Source organism: Carettochelys insculpta, chromosome 19 (genome assembly GCF_033958435.1).
Source record: "Carettochelys insculpta isolate YL-2023 chromosome 19, ASM3395843v1, whole genome shotgun sequence".
Taxonomy (NCBI): Eukaryota; Metazoa; Chordata; order Testudines; family Carettochelyidae; genus Carettochelys; species Carettochelys insculpta.
Window position 1 is genome coordinate 6424827 of NC_134155.1, and position 20496 is coordinate 6445322.

General features: G+C 42.2%; 1 protein-coding gene across 3 annotated transcripts in view; it reads left to right on the forward strand.

Annotated features, from left to right (window-relative positions):
* INTS2 (integrator complex subunit 2) overlaps positions 1-16123 on the forward strand; it is a 29192-nt gene extending 13069 nt beyond the window's left edge. Inside the window, exons 13-25 of one of the 3 annotated variants that reach the window (XM_075013839.1) lie at positions 546-680; positions 2158-2334; positions 3079-3187; positions 4704-4808; positions 5419-5583; positions 6337-6538; positions 7223-7348; positions 8557-8746; positions 10054-10305; positions 11027-11134; positions 11450-11555; positions 13121-13297; positions 14692-16123. In XM_075013839.1, the coding sequence (XP_074869940.1) occupies positions 546-680; positions 2158-2334; positions 3079-3187; positions 4704-4808; positions 5419-5583; positions 6337-6538; positions 7223-7348; positions 8557-8746; positions 10054-10305; positions 11027-11134; positions 11450-11555; positions 13121-13297; positions 14692-14861 (2022 nt within the window). In that variant the 3' untranslated portion in view covers positions 14862-16123. The remainder of the gene's footprint in view (positions 1-545; positions 681-2157; positions 2335-3078; positions 3188-4703; positions 4809-5418; positions 5584-6336; positions 6539-7222; positions 7349-8556; positions 8747-10053; positions 10306-11026; positions 11135-11449; positions 11556-13120; positions 13298-14691) is intronic. The other 2 variants (XM_075013840.1, XM_075013842.1) reach the window with 2 other exon arrangements.
* Positions 16124-20496: the final 4373 nt, after the last annotated feature.

Here is a 20496-nt window from a genome sequence, read left to right on the forward strand (position 1 = left end):
GGAGGACAACCTGTGATAGCTGTCAATTAGTCTGTCTGGACTGGCAGAGATCTGTGCGGTAATAGCTCTGTAGGTTCCAGCTCTGCTGATCAATCCTGTGGCTGCCGGCCCCAGGATGGATTGTCTGACGTTATTTCATAATTTACTCTTTTGAGAAGCCTAGGGAATTGTACATGTACATGCCATTTGAAAAACAGTAAGGCTGCAAAATCAAGCTTTCAAATTTTAGGAAATGCCAGAATTAAAATTGCCTGTGAAATCTTAATTTTGACCCCCTAGTGCATATGCCTCATGATATTTCCATTAATTACGTGATCATGGTGTATCACACAAAGTGGCCAAATTAAAATTGTCCGTGAAACTCAAATTTTATCATTTTCTGACTTCTGAGAGCTTGACTTTGCAACCTTCTTAATATTCGTTTAACAGAGATTTTTGTACTTAATGTTTATATGAAATGCTTTTGTGCGACTACTGTAGAAAATCATTTGATAATGGAGAAGGAATGAGAGTGTTTTTCTTGAATGTTACAATTTTCCCCACAGGTTGTCACTGCCCACGCAGTTCGTGTGCCTGTGACAGGAAATCTGAGTGCCAACATTACTGGGTTTTTGCCCATTCACTGTATCTACCAGCTTCTAAGGAGCCGGTCATTCACCAAGCACAAAGTGTCCATAAAGGTATGACTCGTCTTCCATTCACATTGCAGAACTCTGCATAGTGTCAGGCTTAGGTTCTGCTAATAACTTCCGCTGCCAAACAGACTCTACAGAAAGGGTAGTGAACCCCTGTCCTGTGGTCCGGATCTGGATTGTGGTTTATCTGGGTCGAGTCCCATGGCTCAGGGCTCCCCATCTCCACCCTTGGGTGGGGTAGGTGGTGGGGAACCCCAAGGCAAGCTGGGGCTAGATCCAGACTGCAGGCTCTTCTGGGGGATATAGAGCTGAAACTGACCTCAGGCTCCACTGCTGCTCACTGCTGTTTCCCCAGCTGAGGAGAAGGGAGGGGGAGAGGCAGCTTTAGTACTTCCCGGGGGCTTAATTCTGCTGCTCTGTTTGGCTGTAATTTCAGCCAATCAATCAGAGCAGTGGAGGGCGGTGCCTGGGAGTGATGATGGGAGGGTGCAGAGCCATGTGCATCCAGGGGTGCTACCCAGGTAAGGTGCATCCCTGATGCCCAGATCCCATGCTCCTAGACTGTTCCTGCATCCTCCCTCCCATCGCAACTTCCCATCTGCAGCCTCCCTCCTACGCACACACTCACTCACACCCCCTTCCCAAACCCCTCATCCCCCTGCAGCCCTTCCTTCTGGACCCAGAACCCTGAACCATAAACCGTCCTGCCCAGGCGTGCAGCCTGCTCTGGCTGAGACCTAACCGCCAATTTCCAGCCTTCTCCTGCACCCTGCTTCCTACCAAGACCCCAAACCCACTTCCTGGCAGCACCTGCCGACACTGAACCCCTTATTTTTGGCCCAGGTCCAGAGCCTTGAGTGACCCACAAAAAATACTGGCTCTGGGGCTGCCATGTGAGGTGAATGTTGCCTTGTTTTGTTTTGTTTTTTTTCAGCTGAGGACTACATAAGCGAGGGCTGTTTTTTGCCCCTACCTGGTTTGTGTATGGGTCAGTGGCCCCGACCTGAAAAGAGTTCCCCACGCCCAATCTATAGAGATACAAATTCCCGCTGTGTGTGTGAAAATTAAAACATAACGTATGAATGAAATCTTAATTTGGCTGGGGAGTGACCCCTATCCTGTAACTGGGGATTTTACAGTACATTAGATTTGCGTGCAAGCCTTTAAGCTCTGTATGCCAGTGTTCACAACCCAAGTCACACACAGTTTATCCCAGTTTCCTCCTGTACACTTGTTAAAATCCTTATCAGGAAGAGGGAGGAGTAAGAATGTTCCTGAGTAGGACCAAGATGTATTATTAGAGCTTTGTAGCATGGGGATAGTATCCCAATGTTTGATTAGGATATTTGGCTCAGTTCAGAGCTGATCGTTTTCCTTTATTTTGAAAGTGTGAATGTAAGCCTCTAGCAGATCTATGTTAATTCGTTTGGTTAAAAAAGAATTGTACTTGCACCTAAAAGTAGAAGCAGTATTTTTAGTTCATGCTGTGCTGCTGCTATTAAGTGTAACGTGTTTGTTTTAGGACTGGATTTATAGACAGCTGTGTGAAACCACCACACCACTCCATCCTCAGTTACTTCCTCTTATTGATGTCTACATTAACTCTGTTCTTACTCCTGCATCTAAATCCAACCCGGAGGCCACAAATCAGCCAATCACAGAACAGGAGATCTTGAATGTTTTTCAAGGACTTACTGGGGTAAATTGTTATTTCTTACTTCTCACGTATCTGTTCTCAGAAGAGTCGATTCATAAGCATCCAATATATTGCACAGAAACTTGCTGCAAAATCTCACCAGTGCCTAGTTATGTTTTCCTGCTTGTACTTCTCATGTCCTAAACTGCACCTAAACTGTGTCCAGAGATGGCCAAATGAGGTTTCCTTCAGAGTTTATCGCTGCCATACTTTGCCCTGCTCCTGAGAAAATGCCGAACTTATTGTCTTTGTGGTCCCCACCAACCCTTGACTCTTCTAAGTACATGGGTGTCAAATAATTCCTCTTTCCAGCAACAAATTAAAGTGGGAAATGAGGATGACCTTCACAGTAACACTTCTCGTGCTGTTTCATATGCGTCCAGGTTAAAAACCAGATTTTAATTAGAAGAGCCCTATTTTACATTTCTGGCAAGCAGTTGTTTATGTGTGGCATGAGAACAGGAGGCCAAAACTAACATAATGGGCTCTGTTCCAGAGTTCTGAAGGCAGATCAGTGCTTCTAACCAAAGAAATGTTAGAGATGAAAACATTTTAGTGACATTTTCTAAATTACTTCTTTTAAAACACCTTGCAGCCCTAGCTTTGGGGCAAATTTAGCTTGACAGCGTCACTCTGACTGAAACCTGGCTGTCTTGCCTTCCTGCCATGCTCTCTGCTGAGTCCAAACTTTTCCTTTAAGAGTAAGGGCAGTGTTGCGACATGACCTCTGTATGGTTTTCTGTGCAGGGAGAGAATGCTCGCGTTAATCCACGTTACAGTATCACAGCCCAGCTGCTTGTCCTCTATTATGTTCTCTCTTACGAAGAGGCGCTCCTGGCTAACACAAAGACATTAGGTACGTGTGGGTGAGTGTTGCGCATGTCATTGTGACTGAAAGTCAAATGGAAGCTGATGAGCTCTTGTATGAACAAGTGTCACAATCTGATGGCAGTAAGCACTGTGGCTGCCTAAAATAGATCACGTGGCCTGAATTTCAAGTGCTGAAGTAATAAGCACAGCAGTAAGACCCATTTGATATTCCTCTTCTCTCTGGCACGGACTCTCATATGTAACACACTATTATATCAGTGGTCTGAAGACTCTAGAGATTCGGTGTAGGAGTTGTGTAGCCATGTTTGTGTCGTCTGTGCTAAATCAGCCATTTCAGATCAAGCTGAGGTGGAACTTGGCAGAAAAGTTACCTCAGTTTTTTCTGTAACAAACTGCATTCTAAGTTAGCGATGAAAATATCAAAGCTTTTTTGCTAGCTGTGGGTCGGATCTGGTCCTCCAGGGTTAGTCATCTCTACAGGTATCTGGCAATTTGCAGCTCTGTTGGCCACAGGTCACTGCTCATGGTCGGTGGGAGCAACAAGAAGTGGTGTCCTGGTCTGTGCTGCGTCCCAACACTCCCATTGGCTATGAATGGCAACCTGCGGCCGATGAGACTGCAATCACCCAATACCTGTGGAGGCGCAGATAATTATAGTGGTGGAAGCCTGCCAAGGACTAAGCCTGCCTCTTGTTTATTGCCTGCCCCTGGTTTGTATTGTTGCTCAAGCTTCTTCCTGTGCTGATAGCTCGCACTCTGCTGCTGGAGTACGTTGTGTGCTGGCAGAATACGTTCTACGCAGCCCTGCACTACCTGTCCACGTTGTTCTTTGAATAAAGCCCATTCAGACATCAGCTGTGATCTCGTAAGACACAAGGGTTGGACCTGTTCAAAACTAGTACGGTAAAGATCTAGTGACAGTCCATGAACCCAAGGGTGAGATGTTTGGTGAAACTCTTCACGGGGTCTTTAAAGATTCCCTGATACTCTGCACAAGATTGAGCATTCCCTAAGTGTCCTGATCAGAATTCATCTTGACCAGCTATAGTGTGGTTCCTGAAATTCTCACTGCACCTTCAGTTGGCAAAGCTGATCATTTATTAGCAGTTATGTAATATTCCTGGCACAAAATGGCCGCCTCAGATGTGCTTGTGTTGTCGACGGGTCATTCAGCATGAGGGATGGGTAGAAATGCTAGGAAAATGCAGGGAAGTAACGCTGCATTTATTAGTACTGCTTTGAAAAAAGAGTGCTTGGTGTATGGCTTTGACTTCATGTCTCAAGACCATGAAAATAGAATTGAATTAAAACTCCTTTTAGACCTCACCCTCTTGCTGCTGTTTCTCCAGATAGCTATTTAAATAGTTCCATTTATCAATAGTCCTCAGAAAAAAGGGTGATTCTTTTGTCCTTATGAACTGCAGTGTGAGCAGTTCACAAGTAGGTTGGCAGCCTGAGCTCTCAATTCACTTGTGCCTTCTAGTCTAGTACATAAGATTTTAATGGCGGTAGGAATTCTTTCTTAATCTCTTTCCTTACAGCTGCCATGCAAAAAAAGCCCAAGTCTTACTCTTCAGCACTGATGGATCAGATTCCAATCAAGTACCTTATCCGGCAGGCCCAAGGACTGCAGCAGGAACTGGGAGGTATATCTGAGTGTATAACATAAGGGAGAGGAAACTGAGGATTATCTGTATTTTTGGCTGTCCTGCAGTTGTTGAGCAGAATATAAGAAAGTAGCTTTCTCCTGCTTTGTGATGTGTTTTTATTAATTATAAAACTTGCTGTTCTCCTACATTTGGTACTTCAGATTATGCTGTGTTTCTGCTTAAACTCTGTCAATCTAGAGTGAGATTCGATTCATACTTAGAGAAAGTTGCCATATAACACTAGCCATCCCATACACCTCTCTGAAACCTGGGAAGCAAGCTTCCATTTCTGACAGTGGAATCTGACCTATATCAAAAGCTCTGTAAAAGTGACTGAGTGTTTTTAATTTACTTTTTTTCTCAGTCTACCTGATTGACATTTTGGGAAGGTAGCAGGCCCCATCATCATTTCCTTCGTATTTGTAGGCATTTGAGTTCTGATCTGAGGCTGTACATAGGCAAGCTTGCTTAATACAGCTGAGGTGAACTACATGCACTGCATTATGTTCCCAGATGTCATTCAATCAAGTTTTGTGATTGAGGTTATAGGGGGACACAATCGTATTGGGATTTAGATTGGCGACTGAGCTCTCTTTAACTCTCTAAGGCTTGCACTCTGCGTTGCTGCGCCTCCTTGCTACTAACTACCCACACTTGTGTATTGTGAATGATTGGATCTGTGAGGAGCAAATCACGGGCACGGATGCCTTACTGCGTCGGATGCTTCTTACCAACACCGCCAAAAAGCATTCTCCCAAACAACTTCAAGAAGGTAAGTAATCTGTGAACCAGGAGATTCCTCTTTTCTTCCTAATATCTTCGTTGTCTGGACTACATAGACATTGAAAATAACGTGCATGTGATCCACAGCTCAGCTGTTTCCTCCTTCCTTTCATTTGTGAATCTGGATGTGCATGACAATTGAGGATTATAATAGCTTGATAGGGGATTAAACCTCTAGATCAGATTCCTAAATGCACCACTACAAATACACTGTCACTAGATAGGAAAATACGTATATTTTTTTCACTTCAGTATAACATCTTCATTATGTCCATTGTGGCTCCTCCTGTATGGGATTGTGCTGCACAGGTCAGCTCTGTTATGTGTACCATAAGGTTAGTTGGCATTCCTACCTAGGATACAGAAATTACTTGAAATTACAGCCACATTAGTGGCTCTTCACAGAGTTCATTGAACACTAGAAATACTACTTCTTACTTTGCAGCAAAAATTTATTACTGTTTTATGCTTCTCCTCAAGGAAAAGCTACGCTATTTCTTTGGTGTGGGTTCTAATTCTACTCACTATGCAAACTGGGTTTGTGACTCCAGCTGACTGGCTGGAAACTGTTTGCTCTTTCTGACCTCTTCTTCTAGGTTGAGCTCAGGTAATTGCATTTGGAACTACACAGTAGTGAGCTTGCTGGTACTGAAGATTATCACTTTTTCATTTTAAGCAAGGATTCATAAAAGGGCAGAAGCCGAGGCTGATGATGTAAATTCTTCCTGCTTTTTCTCTGTAGCATTTTCCATGCTCCCAGGAAATCATACCCAAGTGATGCAGATTCTAGAACACTTAACTCTACTATCTGCTGGGGAGCTGATCCCATATGCTGAGGTATTGACATCAAATATGAACCAACTGCTGAATGCTGGAGTCCCACGGAGAATTCTTCAAACAGTCAATAAGCTTTGGATGGTCCTTAACACTGTGATGCCTAGGAGGTAGGCTCAGCTTACTGTTCAAGTTTAATGCTGCAGGTAAATTGGTAGACTGCCACCTCCCATCTCTTAAGCTTTGACTCATAGCCCCTATTAGTGGTGGTAAGCCAGGGAATTGATCGCACCTTGATTGGCTTTGCACCTTATAAGATCAGGTCCTTTTTAAAATGAAGTTGCTGGAGTTAAACTTTGTCTCTGTTTTCCAAAGCAAATTTCCTTTATCATCGTAAAATTAAAATTAATTAAAAAGAATAAAGGTCACATTAAAAAAAACAAACAAAAAAAAACCCTAGAAACTCTCAGCTGTCTTCAGATCTGCTTTAAGAACAGGCTTATAACATGCAGCCATGTATGGAGCTGGCTGAATATTAATCTTAGGACCCAGGTACTTTTGAAGAATGTATGTAGTAACACCTTGCTTTTTAAAACAAGTAGGTTCTCTGTATTGCACTGAAAATACATCTTGGGTGGATGACGTTCCAGGAAAGTGTATATTGTAAGAAGAGTGTCTTGTTTTAAGCCATAAAGTAGTATTGTATAATCAGTGCACACTAAACTGAAGATTATAACTATATGCCCAGAATGCGTAATTAACTGCCGCACATTTATTGCACCTGTTGTCTAATCTATGTGATCCAGTTTGACTTAAGCAGCATCTTTTAGATTTTAAAAAAAATTGTTTTGTAGGTTGTGGGTGATGACTGTTAATGCATTGCAGCCTTCAGTAAAAATAATCCGACAGCAAAAGTATACTCAGAAAGATCTGATGATTGACCCTCTGATTGTATTAAGATGTGATCAGAGAGTTCACAGGTAAGTTAAACTCCAGCTAAATAAGGTGTTCTGAGACCACCGCCTACCAATATTTGTTCCCTTGTACTCTCCCATCTACTGGCATCTGCCTGTGACCTCTTACCTTGTATTCAGAGACAATAAGCACTTTGGGGCAAGAAGTGCTTTTTCCATCTGTCTGCATAGGATCTAGCAGAAAAACAGGGTTCTGTTTCGTGACTGGGGCCCAAAAGTACCGTGGGTAAAACAAATAATTTTTTTATTTATTGAGTTTACTTAAAGTATTACCACATAATGGTATTCCTTGGCTGACTTCTGTAAAATGTTCTAATATTCAAAATCTTCTCAAGCTTTAATTTTTTTTCTTTGCCTTTCTTTCTTTGGCATCCAGCCTTCCTCTTTCACTGACTTATAAATAGCATTTATCTAGGTTTGTTTTTCATGTTCTCTGTGTAGTGTCTCTCCTTTCCAGCTTCAATGGTATCCATACTGCTTGATCTGTTGTTTTGCTGGAGTATGTATTTTCCAGTTAACTCCAGGCTCTTTTCAGTATCCCTCTGTTGGCATCATTTTAGTGTCATGCATTGAGTGAGACTAAAAGCCCATCCTTCTGTCTATCCCTGGCTATCCAAGTGCGACTAAAAGATCCCATGTGTTTAAAAATGGAAGGGAAAATAGTGACTTAAGCCAGTCAAATTGGATTTCATGTCTAAATACTCACAAAGAATTGCTAATGCTGGGAGGTCAGCCATGTTTGTCTATAGCGATAGTGCATTACCACTATTGAACTTTCAATGGTGTTTTTCTGCTCCCTTTCGTACATAGGTTACAATAGGTCAGTTTCTTTTGCAATTTACTCATGGTTTGTGTGGAAGGCAGAGTCAAATGGCAATACTCTAGAGGAGATTTTTTGGCTAAAAACATGCTGCTCTTTATTATGGAGTTTGTTTTATTTATGGAAGAGCTGTCATATTACTCAGCCTGCAACCTAGGGAACTTCCTTACTGCTCCCCCACCTCCCAAAAATTGTTTGTACCTCAGGGTAACTAACTTGGGTTAAAATAGCCATTAAGACATGGCAACTTGGGTTAGCAGCTTGAGGTAAAGCCTGTAGGGGTCTTGTCAGTGAGAGGAGGTTTTTCACATTCCTTACTCTGCTTTATCACATGTGCCCACTCTGCCTGTCCTACCCACTAACTACCTTTTGTTTGTCATCTGTTCTGTGTTAGGTGTCCTCCTCTGATGGATATTACTCTGCACATGTTGAATGGGTATCTCCTTGCTTCAAAAGCCTACCTTAGTTCCCACCTAAAGGAAACAGCTGAGCAGGACATCAGGCCACCCCAAAATAATATGATGGGCCCAGAGGCCCCAGAAGTTACCAGAGAGGAGCTGAAAAATGCGTTGCTTGCTGCCCAGGTAATATGGTGAAGTGGATGGTAATGAAGATACAAAGCTAAAGATAAAAGCTCCAGTATCAATAACCGCTACATGCCAATGTATGGAATAGGGAAAGCAGAGAGCCTGCATTTTATGCTGATTTCTCCTAGAAGTGGAAAACTGACTCTCTATTCAACTTCCAAATTGTATCTGATAGATTGAACTCTTTTCACTCATTTATTTTCTATCCTGGAGCACCATGCTGATGGCTGACCATTAGAACAGCATCTTTCACTTACAGTGGAATAGAAACTTGTTCTGCCTTTCTTACCCTTTTTATGTTTCTCTCCCATTGTCCAGAGGAATATTTTTAAACCTTCATAAGATTTGAGTAATAGAGCATGAGCAAATGTGACAGCTCCCTGAAGGCCATTTCAGTGATGTTTGCTGCTTCTTGTTAAGTAACTTTATGAAGTGCAAGGCTAGGGAATGGTTGGTTTGCTTACCTTAATGTCTCAGAGCTCTTGTTGTGAGTACTTTTTTATTTTACGAACATGGTTCTTTCCTATCTTGTGCTAACAAGTGTATGTAACCACTTGTTTGCCTCCAGCTGGGAGAGTAATTGAGCAGTCAGTTTCACATCCGTTATAAGGCAACAAGAGGTTTTCATGCTTCTGTGGTTAGCTTATTGTCCTCTGGATGCAGTGTACTGTAGGCATTTGTGTATCCATCTGTGATCTCCTCAAAATTTTGGGGAGTAAAGGCACTTTGAAGTAGTGCCCGCAGCTACGTGCATGCCACATCTTCGAAGCTTCAGAGCTGCCGCGGGGGAGAATTAGTCTAATGAAGTGCTGTGTATTCACTACAGCACTTCATTAGTAATCTCCCTTCGCCCTGATTAACATGCCCCCTTCAAAGAAGGGGGCAAGTGTAGACCCAGCCATAGTTAGGTAAGGTGAGACTGAGTACATCCTATGCTGACAGTAGGATTTTAATGAACCATAAACTAGTCCCTGGTAGCTGCAGTAGTGTTCAACAGCTTCAGTGAACAAAAGCTGAACGTTATAAGCAATGGGAAGAGAGAACTACGAAACACATTACAACTGATTTAAAACTCATGCGTTGGGAGGATAATAGCACTTATTGTGGTTTATGTTCATTGTTTGACCATATCTGATGAATAGAAATGTGCCACATGCAACCGTTTCATTTATGAATCAACTTTTTCCACAGGCACAACGTATTTGTATATAATGGTTGTGTCACTAAAATGATTCCATGTACGCATGCATACTTCATGCTTCATTCTCTTTTATTAACTTCTGTGCCGCTTGCCTTCTTTGCAGGACAGTGCTGCTGTGCAGATCCTTTTAGAGATTTGCTTACCTACAGAAGAGGAGAAAGCTCAGGGCAGCAACCCTCACAGCCTACTAAAAAACATTCAAAGTGCTGCTGCCATTGGACTTCAAAGTAAGGGTCTAGAAGAGGAAGAAGATAGCCTCTTGTGCAATCTTCGAGAGGTGCAATGTCTCATCTGCTGCCTGCTGCATCAAATGTACATTGCAGATCCCAACATCGTTAAATTAGTTCACTTCCAGGTCAGTATTTTGTTGGTTACCTCTTATTCTCACGTTTTTTGTAATGGCTCTTTGGGAAGTGATAGAGGGTGGGGAAGCGCAGGATGAATCCCAAAAGGGTGCGCTCATGCGCTGTTGCAACGAAAGGAATGGCAATGGTTTATTTTCTGAGGTGGCACCTAGGCTCCCACGGCTCATTGCAGATATCTGCACTAATGCAGACACTCAAAAAAGCAGTAGTCAAGAGGGGAACAGCCAGGTGCAACTTCTGCTGCCTACCACACGTGTTCATATGTACCCATGCACCATTACAAATAGCATTGCAGTGGTCATTCTGTTCTCCATTTGTGCACATCGCTTTTTTCCTTGGCAGGAAATTTCTGTGTTTGGGGCTGCATTCTGTATATTGGCTTGTGTTGATATTGCTTTTTAAGCCTATTAATATATGCCTGTGCCAAAAGCCTGAACTTGGCTGAGAGTGAGAGAATGGAAGGAGAAGGATTGCATTAGCATAAATTGCTGGGTGGTACTTGTAAAAAGGCTGAAGATTGAGCAAAATGAATTGTCTCAATGCAAACATGGCTTGGATGACACTTTCTCTTGGTTTGGGTGAGGACACTGGGAAGTGTTATGAGTTAAATGTTTAAAATAACAGAAATAAAGAGTTTCTTTAAAAGAAATGCAATTAAGCTTCTGGTATGACGATGAAATTGAATGACATTTTCTTCTCTTGCTCAAATAGGGTTATCCATGTGAACTTCTGTCACTGACCGTAGCGGGTATTCCTTCCATGCATATCTGTCTGGATTTTATACCGGAGCTCATTGCTCAGCCTGAACTTGAAAAACAGGTACTGTATGGCACTGGAAGTATTTACCCTTGGAGAAATCGTACTCTGGGCTGCAGAATATTGCAGGGGAATGCTGAAAAAACATTTTCCATTGTTCAGTTAATTTCCATGTTCTTCCTTAGTGTTAGCTTTGGAAAACATTTTCACAAACATAACTGTATAGGTCTAGTTTCCCCATCTGTAAAATGGGCACAAATTAATTTTGTATGGATCTTTGGACTGAAAGTGTTGAAGTGCAAAGCAAATTGGTATTAAAAATAACCCTTTTTCACCTGTGTGTGTATCTCTTTCTCTCTCTCTCGTTGATCCCCACAGATATTTGCCATCCAGCTTCTTTCATATTTGTGTATCCAGTATGCATTACCTAAATCTCTCAGTGTGGCTCGCTTAGCTATCAATGTCATGGGAACTCTGTTAACAGGTAAGCATCCAGATAACATCAACACAGTGGAATAAAATTGTGGCGAAATGGCTGTAGTTTTATTGTCGGGGCACTACACATTCTGCTATACTCCTTTAGTATGCTAATTTGTCTTCTCATGGAAACACCAAAATTAAGAAATAGTTATTTATATTTGTACTAATTCTTCATTTCTGTTAATGTAACTTTTAGACAGTTGTGCCGGGCAGAATGAAGAAACTTGTAAACCTGCAGTAAACTGTTCTCTTACCCTTATGAGTTTCTAATGACTTGTTAGAATTTAACTGTAACCTTTAAGAGGTTAGCATGTAGGAAATTTGAATTCCTTCCTACTTGTAAAGGAGGAAGGAAACTTACTGCATAATTTTATCCTATTTATCTTGCTAATGTCCCAGAAGAATTGTGTTTTTTAGGGTACAGCTACGCTTATGGGAAGATTGACACTAGTGGTCGATCTTCAAGGTTTGCTTTAGCATGCTTAGTGAGGATGTGCTAAATTGAACTGTCATAGTGCCGTTGACCCTGGTACTCCTGGTGGTTATGAGGAGTAAGGGAAGTCAGTGGGAGAGTTTCTTCTGCAGCCTCCCACTGTGGGAACAGTGACAAAAATCAATTTTCAATACATCAACTCCAGCTACACAATTTTCATAGCTGGAATTGCACATTGAAAATAAATTTTATCTCTTAGTGTAAACCTGACCTAAGACGTACAACTGTAGCTATGTCTACACTAGCACACTACGTGGAAGTAGGCTATTTCTAAGTAAGAGCATCGAAATAGGCTACTTTGATGCTTATTGTCTACACATCCTCCGGGGGCTGGTGCCGTCGATGTTCGACGTTGAAGTAGTGACGGGGAATGTCGAAAGGAGCCACCCCGGAAGGAAGTGCGGAGTGTCCACACACACAAGTGCTCCCCGTCAAAATAAGGGGCCAGCAAAGCTTGCGGGATAGCATCACAGGCTGGACTAGCCCTTCTGGGGCAACAGCAAGCCGCTGCCTTAAAGGGCCCCTCCCAGACACCCTTGGCCTGCACAGCACGAGGTCCGCAGAGCCGACAACCCATTGCAGATCCCATTCACACAGCATGGACCCGCAGCTGTAGCAGCCAGAAGCCCTGAGCTAAGGGCTGCTGCACAAAGCGACCATAGAGCCCCACAGTAGCTGGGCAAAGCGTCTCTCAACCCCTCAGCTGACGGCTTCCATGGAGGACCCCGCTATTTTGATGTAGCGGGATGCGGATCATCTACACATGCCCAACTTCGACGCTGAATGTCGGAGTAGGGCACTATTCCCATCTTCGGATAGGAATAGTGATTTTGACGTCTCGCCGCCTAATGTCGAAATAGTGCACAGCGACGCTTGCTATTTCGATGTTGTGCCAGCTACTTCGAAGTAGCCGGCTAGTGTAGACACACCCTAAGTGTGGTATAATGCTGCATGTTTGCTATGTTGTTTTGATTTACAGCATACAAAGCATTAAATGGCATTTTAAGACATAGGTTACAATCATAAATGTAGTGACAGCTCTTGATTCTTTTACACATTTTCTCCTTCCTTTCCAGTTTTAACTCAGACGAAGCGCTATGCTTTCTTCATGCCAACCCTGCCCTGTTTGGTCTCCTTCTGCCAAGCCTTTCCTCCACTGTATGATGATGTTATGTCTCTGCTGATACAGATAGGACAAGTTTGTGCCTCTGATGTTGCTACACAGACTAGAGATTTTGATCCTATTATTACACGTAAGTAATGACACTGTGTATTCCATAACTAGAGAGAGAATTGAGGACAGTAATTGCATCTTTAACAGCTTAGAAAGTTAGTCATGTTTTGAGACAGCTGTGAAGGTGGTCCCGACAGGTTTAAAAATACAGATGGAGCCATGAGAGGATGAGATACATGGTATTTGCGATAGCAGATTTGAAACAAACCGATGAACAGAGGCTTTTGACTTCTAGCATACTTTATGGACTACTTACACTGTTTATTTCCTTCTTTAAGAATAAATGAAATCAAATGTTCTGCTTCTAAAGTATAAACAAGCTCTAATTGGGTAGAATATCTCATTTTGGAACTGGGCTAAGAATATAAAGAGCACAGTGTTATCCCTATTCTGTGAAGTAAAAATCCAGAGTTGTTTGAGGTTTGTTGTGCAACTCCTCCTAATTTGAGAGGCCCAAGTTAAGCCCTTTTGCTATCCTTTGAATATGTCCCATGAAGCTTGATTTTTAGGATACGTCTACACCATGCTTGAGATTGACCCGGCAGGGACTGATCCACCAGGTGTTGATTTAGTGCGTCATTGAAGATGCACTAAATTGATCTCCAAATGTACTCTTGTTGACACCGGTATTCCAGCAGAATGAGAAGAAGCCAGTGTCAACAGGAGAGCAGTCCCTGTTAACCTTATTGCATGGAAGACACTACAGGAGGTAGGTCGACTTCAGCTATGCAATTTGTGTAGTTTAAGTAGACCAACAGTAAAGGTAAGTGTAGGCAAGGCTGTACTCCATTTTCCTGTACGTTTATAATGGTCTGTGAAAGGGAAATGGTGGACACAGTAGAAGTGATTGTCTGTCTGGTTCTGTTAGTGGCTAGCTTGTAACCCACAGTGAAAAGATATGTAAAGTTCAGGTGTAAGTGCCTGCGGTTCCATTTCTAAAGTGAAGAAACTGCTTGTAATGGAACGTCCTGGGTGGGTGATGTCTGCTGCATCTGTAAGGGGTGGAGAAGTGTGTAATGGCTGGCGCAGGAAAGCCAAGTCTATTCCCAATTGTACTGCTGACTTATGTCATCTTGGGCATGTCACTCAAGGTTTGTGCTTCTTCCCCTTTCTAAAGCATTTCACAGAGTGCAGTGAGACCTTGTGCCCCTTACCAGAGGAGTTATTAAAACCATTGTTTTTCTGTCAGAAAAGAACCAACCAAAAATAAAAGCAAGTGGACCTAAGTGAAACCAGCCAGAAGTGTTCTCCAGAAAGGCTGGTGGAATTAAATCAGCACATGCCTGAGTTCTGAACTGACTCCTTGGTGGTAGCAGTATTTCCAGTTCACCATCTGGGGATATATTATCTATGTACATAGGAGAAAAAACAGTTTTTGTTGACCTATGTTTGTTTCTATCTGACTTTCTATAGGTCTCCAGCAACTAAAGGAGAAGCCAAATGAACAATCAGGACTTTGTAAAGATTTGTTTTATAAGAGAGGACTAAAGAACATGGGAAGTATGGACCCTGACGTTCAGCTGTGCCAGTGTATTGAAAGGACCATTATTGAAATAATTAACATGACTGTTAGTGGAGTTTAGGGAAAAACAAATGAAGTTGCACTACAGCAAGTGCAATGTACAGTTTTTGATGATGTTACCAACTGCCAAAGGGGAATCAGGAATTGGATTGGAATTGTATTTTGACTCTACACAAAGTCATGGACTGAGCATGAGGAGAATTCTTAAGGAGACCTGCATTGCTTTCCTCTGAAAGCCAATCTGCCTCAAGGGATGTTCCTAAATGAAGTCTGCTCTAGTTGAGTTAGGTTGCGAAATTCTTTTTTGCTTAGCTTGTGAAGCAAGAGAGGAGCGCACCTGCGTATTTTCATGTAACAGCTTTTTTCAAAAGCAGCCTGTGAAATAAGTCTGATGTTTGTCTTAGCCTGTTGAGCCTTCCCATCGTGCAGCGACATGCTGGTGAAGAGAAAAACATGCAGGGAAAATTTGGGATTGAAAAGCATGCGCTCAGACAAATGCACCAGTGTCTTGCAAAGCAAGATGCAATATGGTCCCTAAAGAAGAGCATGGAAGACAAGACTGGAAAAGCACTGTAAATTGCTTCTGCAGTTTCACCACGTTGAAGACTAAAAGTCTTTTTACTCACTTTTCAAACCACTTCACAAGGTTTGAGTTGAAATCAGCAACTCTCAAAATACTAACAAATTCATTTGCAAATGAGTTAACTTTTAAAACATTGGTCAAACCTGTTTGGGATGACATTTTAGAAGTTTTGAAATTGTCTTAAAAGTTTCAACAAATGTTAATACTGCAAAACATTCTTATTAAGAACTTTAGTTTTCTAATGCTGCTCAATTTCTTTAGTATGTTTTTTTAAGAGGAGGCACCTAAAGTGCTAAATGCAAAAGAGCTCTTGGTTTATCATCCAGATTTATTTTTAAATCCTGTGTTCTTAAAGCCAAAGTGATTAAAGCTAAACTGTCTTGTGATTAATGGCTGATTTGTAGCCATAGCAAAGTGGTTCTGAGAAAAGAGGTATGTAATGGAGCAGTGTGCAGTTTTCATGATTTAAAAGGATCAATTCATCAGTACTTCCGGCACTCAGAACTTTAAACGTTGGCGTAATTATAGCATGCAAGAAAACTGCAGGATGAGGCCTTTGTTCTGTCTTGCATTGTGCCTGGTACACCCTTCAGCAGCCTCTTCTGTAGCCATACACAAATGCTTTTGGTGTACCAGGATAACAATCTCAACAAAAGCCATAAATATGATAGCAAATGGGTATGTTATGTGAGGTGAGTGTAATACTTCTAGCAGGCATTTTGCTATTAAACTTACCATTGTAAGAGGCTATTCTGTTGTATTAAAATGGTAGCATCTGTGATCTTTCAAAAAGAGGAAAGGTAAAACATTACATTTGATTAAATCTGTTTTTATTCATGTGAAGAAAAGGCCTGATTCTCAGAAAACTGGGGCCTTAACTTTTGTGTAGCTTGTCCTTCAAAGGTATCTGATCAGGTGCAGAAAAACTAATACTGAAATTTGCAAAACTAAGTGTAGAATACACATTCCAGTTTTATTGCTGTATTGATTGGTCAAAGCCTGCAATAACCATGTGTTAATACACAGTTAGTAGGAAAGTTGTGTGCTTTTTTGCTGTATGTATGGATGTAAGATATGTATATAAGTTAAATTTCATCTTTCTCAAGATTCTAATATTTTATATGCGGTAGGGACTTTTAACTGAAGCCTTATGTATGTGTTTTGGATGGATTCAGAAACTGTTGCAAATGGACTTGTATGGATTGATAATTTCAAATTTAAATTATTTTCCAAACTGAATGCCAGACTTAGTGAAGGAGTACTTCCCTCGGGCCTCTAATGCACAAACCAAATGGCTTTACAAACTACTTTTTTACGAAGTCAAAACCTTCCCTCATAAATGGTAAAAGGGTTAGATGTAATTGTGTTCTAAAAGTTAAAAAATAGAGTACTGAATTTTGTCTCTATTAGGTTTGTAGGTTCAAGCCCTTCATTTGCAATAGACAAGTTACACTCCCTGCCTCCAGTTACCTATTCAGTGGGCTGGGGTTTGTTTGTAAACATTTGAAATATGAATTAACCCCTCCTTTCTCAAATCTCTTCAGGAATAGATTTTCATAACCTGAAGGCAATCTGTTAAGGAAGAACTGGGGTGTCTCTCAGTGTCCTATCTTAGGACTCTGAACCAAGTGGAAGATAACTCCAGAACCACAGCTGCTTTGCCAAATACTCTCTGCTACCCTACCCCTCCTATTTTAAAACAGGGCTTTCATCATTTTAACAATCAACCCAGATAAAGAACCTTACTTGCATTATCTTGAATGCCTGAAATTTCTTTAAAATACTACACATACCTCAGCTGCAACCCTGCACTGCAATAACCCGACCTCTACATTGCTATGATTCCCATGACTCCTTTACTCTAAGTGTATCAGGTTTTTTTTGTTGTCACCATTAAGAACCAGTGTGGAACAATACCCCACTTCAGATAGGATAGTAAACTAGACATCAAATGACCAGTGCTTTTGGTTACTAATGATAGTTTAAACTAAACCCTAACATTATTCATGTAAGTCATAAGACATAGACATGGTAGCCTGTATTGTCACAAAACAAAAAAGCACTCCTCTAGCACTTTAAAGATTTACAATATAAATTATTAGATGATGAGCTTTCAGTGGACAGACTCAGTTCTTCAGATCTGGAAAATTCTGATAAATGATGTAGTCTTTTGCCAGTCCTGGAGCCATGTAACTGGTGCACAGTTATTAGGTATTAAAAAAAAATGTATGTGTTTTGTGACTTTTGCATTATGTTGTGTATTTTGTTTAATCTTTCATCATTTGGGCTAATCATTTCAATGTCCTAGGAGGCTGAGGCATTACCCATAATATTGATCAAACTGCAAAGGGAAAACTACAGATGTGGTTAGAGTAGGAAATGGTGTCACGTGTCACAAAGTCTAGTCATTCAAACTGCACACGTGATATGTTAGCATACTTACTGAAATAGCAATGTTGATATTACTATTCACATTTTAAAAACTGATGTTGCTGATCTAGTTTTAAAAAAGCACCTATGGGGGCTGTTTCATTAAAATTATATAAAGCGCAGCATTTTACAGAAAAAGACATTTCTGTCGTAAACTCAGTTGTAAGAAGGGAGCAAAAACGAACACACCTGCGTCAGGTGGAGGTGAAGGCAGGGCCTGCAGTTAGCTTGCTGTGCCCCAGCCAGGACGGCCGGATACCAAGTGTGATGGGGGTTGTGGGTCGTAGACACCAACATAAGAAAGAAACATTCTTGGGCCTGGCTTTACCAAATGGGGAGCTGGACACCCCAACCCCAGCAAGCCCCGTGCTCTGTGTGCTTCCGGGGGAGGTGGGGGGCGGGCACGGGCCCCTGCTGGCGCCAGTCAGCTCCAGGGGAAGGAGGTTGGGCGGGACGCAGATCAGCCCCCGCCCCTGCGCCTGGTTACCCAGGCAACTCTGGGACTCCCCCCTCCCCATCCGCTGGCACGAATATGGGCCTCAGTGATTGGCTCCAGCAGCGAGAGGCGGAGGAGGGAGCTCTTTGGCGGTCGAGGCTTCTGATTGGCCGTGGTGGCTCCCCTTCCTGTCAGCTGTGATTGGTGGGTGATGGACCAGGCTGAGCTGGAGGCGGGAAGACTTGAAGAAGCGGAAGGGGGGATGGCTTCCCCCTACCCCGCAATCTGAGGTAACGGGTCCGGAGAGTGGTCTAACCTCCTGCCTCTTCCGGGCACGGGCTGGGAGGTGTGGCCGTCTGCCGGTCGGGGAGGGAATCCAAAATGGAGGCGGAGGAGAGGTGGGGGAGGGAAGGGCGTGCTCTGTGAGGCTGGGGGGCTGGTCTCCTTTCGCTCGGGGGTTGCGGTAGTTGCCCTTTCCTTCGCTCTAGGGAGAGGGCTTGGCGATGAGCCCTTGTGTAGCAGGGGTGGGGATCCGTGTGGCGCCCCCCTCTTCTCTCCTGGGAGGTGAGGTGTGGTACGGAGCGCAGACCTTTGGGCTTCCCTTACCCCAAGGGTCTATCGTAGGGCGGGTAAACCCCTGGTATATCTTCTCTCTGCTCTCGTCAGGGAATTGGGGGAACCCTGTAATTTTCCTCTTCCTGGGCCGTGCAGAAGTTCCCCCTGTAATCCGCATCTCAACCCCAATCTTTTGAGCATGGGGTGGGAAAGGCTTGTGCTAAGTGAATAAGAAAGTAACTAAATAAAACAACTACACGTGTTACTCTCCTGGCTTTTCCCCTCCCCGTGCGCCCCCCCCCCCCAAAAAAAAAAGCTGTAGCAGGTTGGGGGCCTCAGTTCCTACGTCACCCCAGCAAAACTTTCACTAGATGGTCATTGACGCAACACAAAGTTTTGAAGAGATTAACCGGCTCTGTAAATTCAGACTAGTGTCCTGCTAGGTCGGTCTCCTTTTTGCATCTCTCTCCAAGTAGCCTTTGGATGGATGTATATTTGTCTCCTTCAGCTGGGGACCTTGTTTTCTTTCATAAAGACTGTTTGGACGCAGGCATAGTTGTCTTTGTGGAGGAGAGACACACCACCTTTGAGTACATTTGAGAGAAAGTTTTCTCAATGTGGGAGCTGGGCAAGGAGAGGTGGTAACATTCTTTTTTTGGTAGGTAGATTTCTATAAGGGGGTGGGTGGGTCAGAGTGAGATGGATTTTGATGGGGCTGTGTCATACCAATCATATGATACTTCTTTGGTGGCCGTCCAGGGAGACAGGGGACTTGCCCTAGTGAATTAATCAATGAAAAGGGTGTTGCTAAATCTGGTCCCAAATTTTATCTTTGTAAAATGATCTATAGGAATTATTTTCCTCAATTTAGAAAAAAATGGCAAATAGTTATTTTCAAACAAGCAACCCTATATTTTCTCTTCTGTATTTGAAATCTAAACATTACAGCTTTGAACATGAAAGTGAAATTGACTATATACCATTTTCAACTCTTACTTTTAATTGTTCAAATTGGAAGACGTATATGGTGTAAATAGTGACACGTAAATTGTATTTTCTCTTTTAATAATTCTATTATTACGAACTAGTAAGAAATGTTTATTTAAAGCATTTGACGTTTAAATGTGTAGTGTGTCTCTTGAGGTTTATAAGTTATAAAGATGGAAAATCTTACCTAGAAACCATTCTTTGGTCAGATCACTGAAGGATGCACTGTTTTGGGGTTCAGGCTAATGAGAATGGGTTTGTAAAATTTAGGAACTGATTGCGTGAGATGATTAAAGATCCCAGAGTGCTGTTCACACCAGTTGGGGTGCTAATCCAATATCCTGGCCAAAGTCATATACTGTATGAGTGGCTACATTCCAATGGTAAGACAGATTATATGTTAGTAATTATTATTACATCATTTATGTTACTGAAAAGTCATCAGATGTTAATAATTTTGTCATTACTAAGATGGGCTAAATCTGAACTGGTGACCTGTAGGTGTAAAGCACTATATCCCACCATAGCCAATATCCTGAACCACCTAGTTCCCAAATCACCTTAATCGTTTATGCTCAGTTTCATCTACTGCCTTATGTTTTTTGTGGATTTCTGATAACTGCTGAGGTAAAATTGATTTGTCAACATTTTTCATTTTTATTGCAGACATAAATTTGAAATAAATAAAGGAAAATAACCCATACA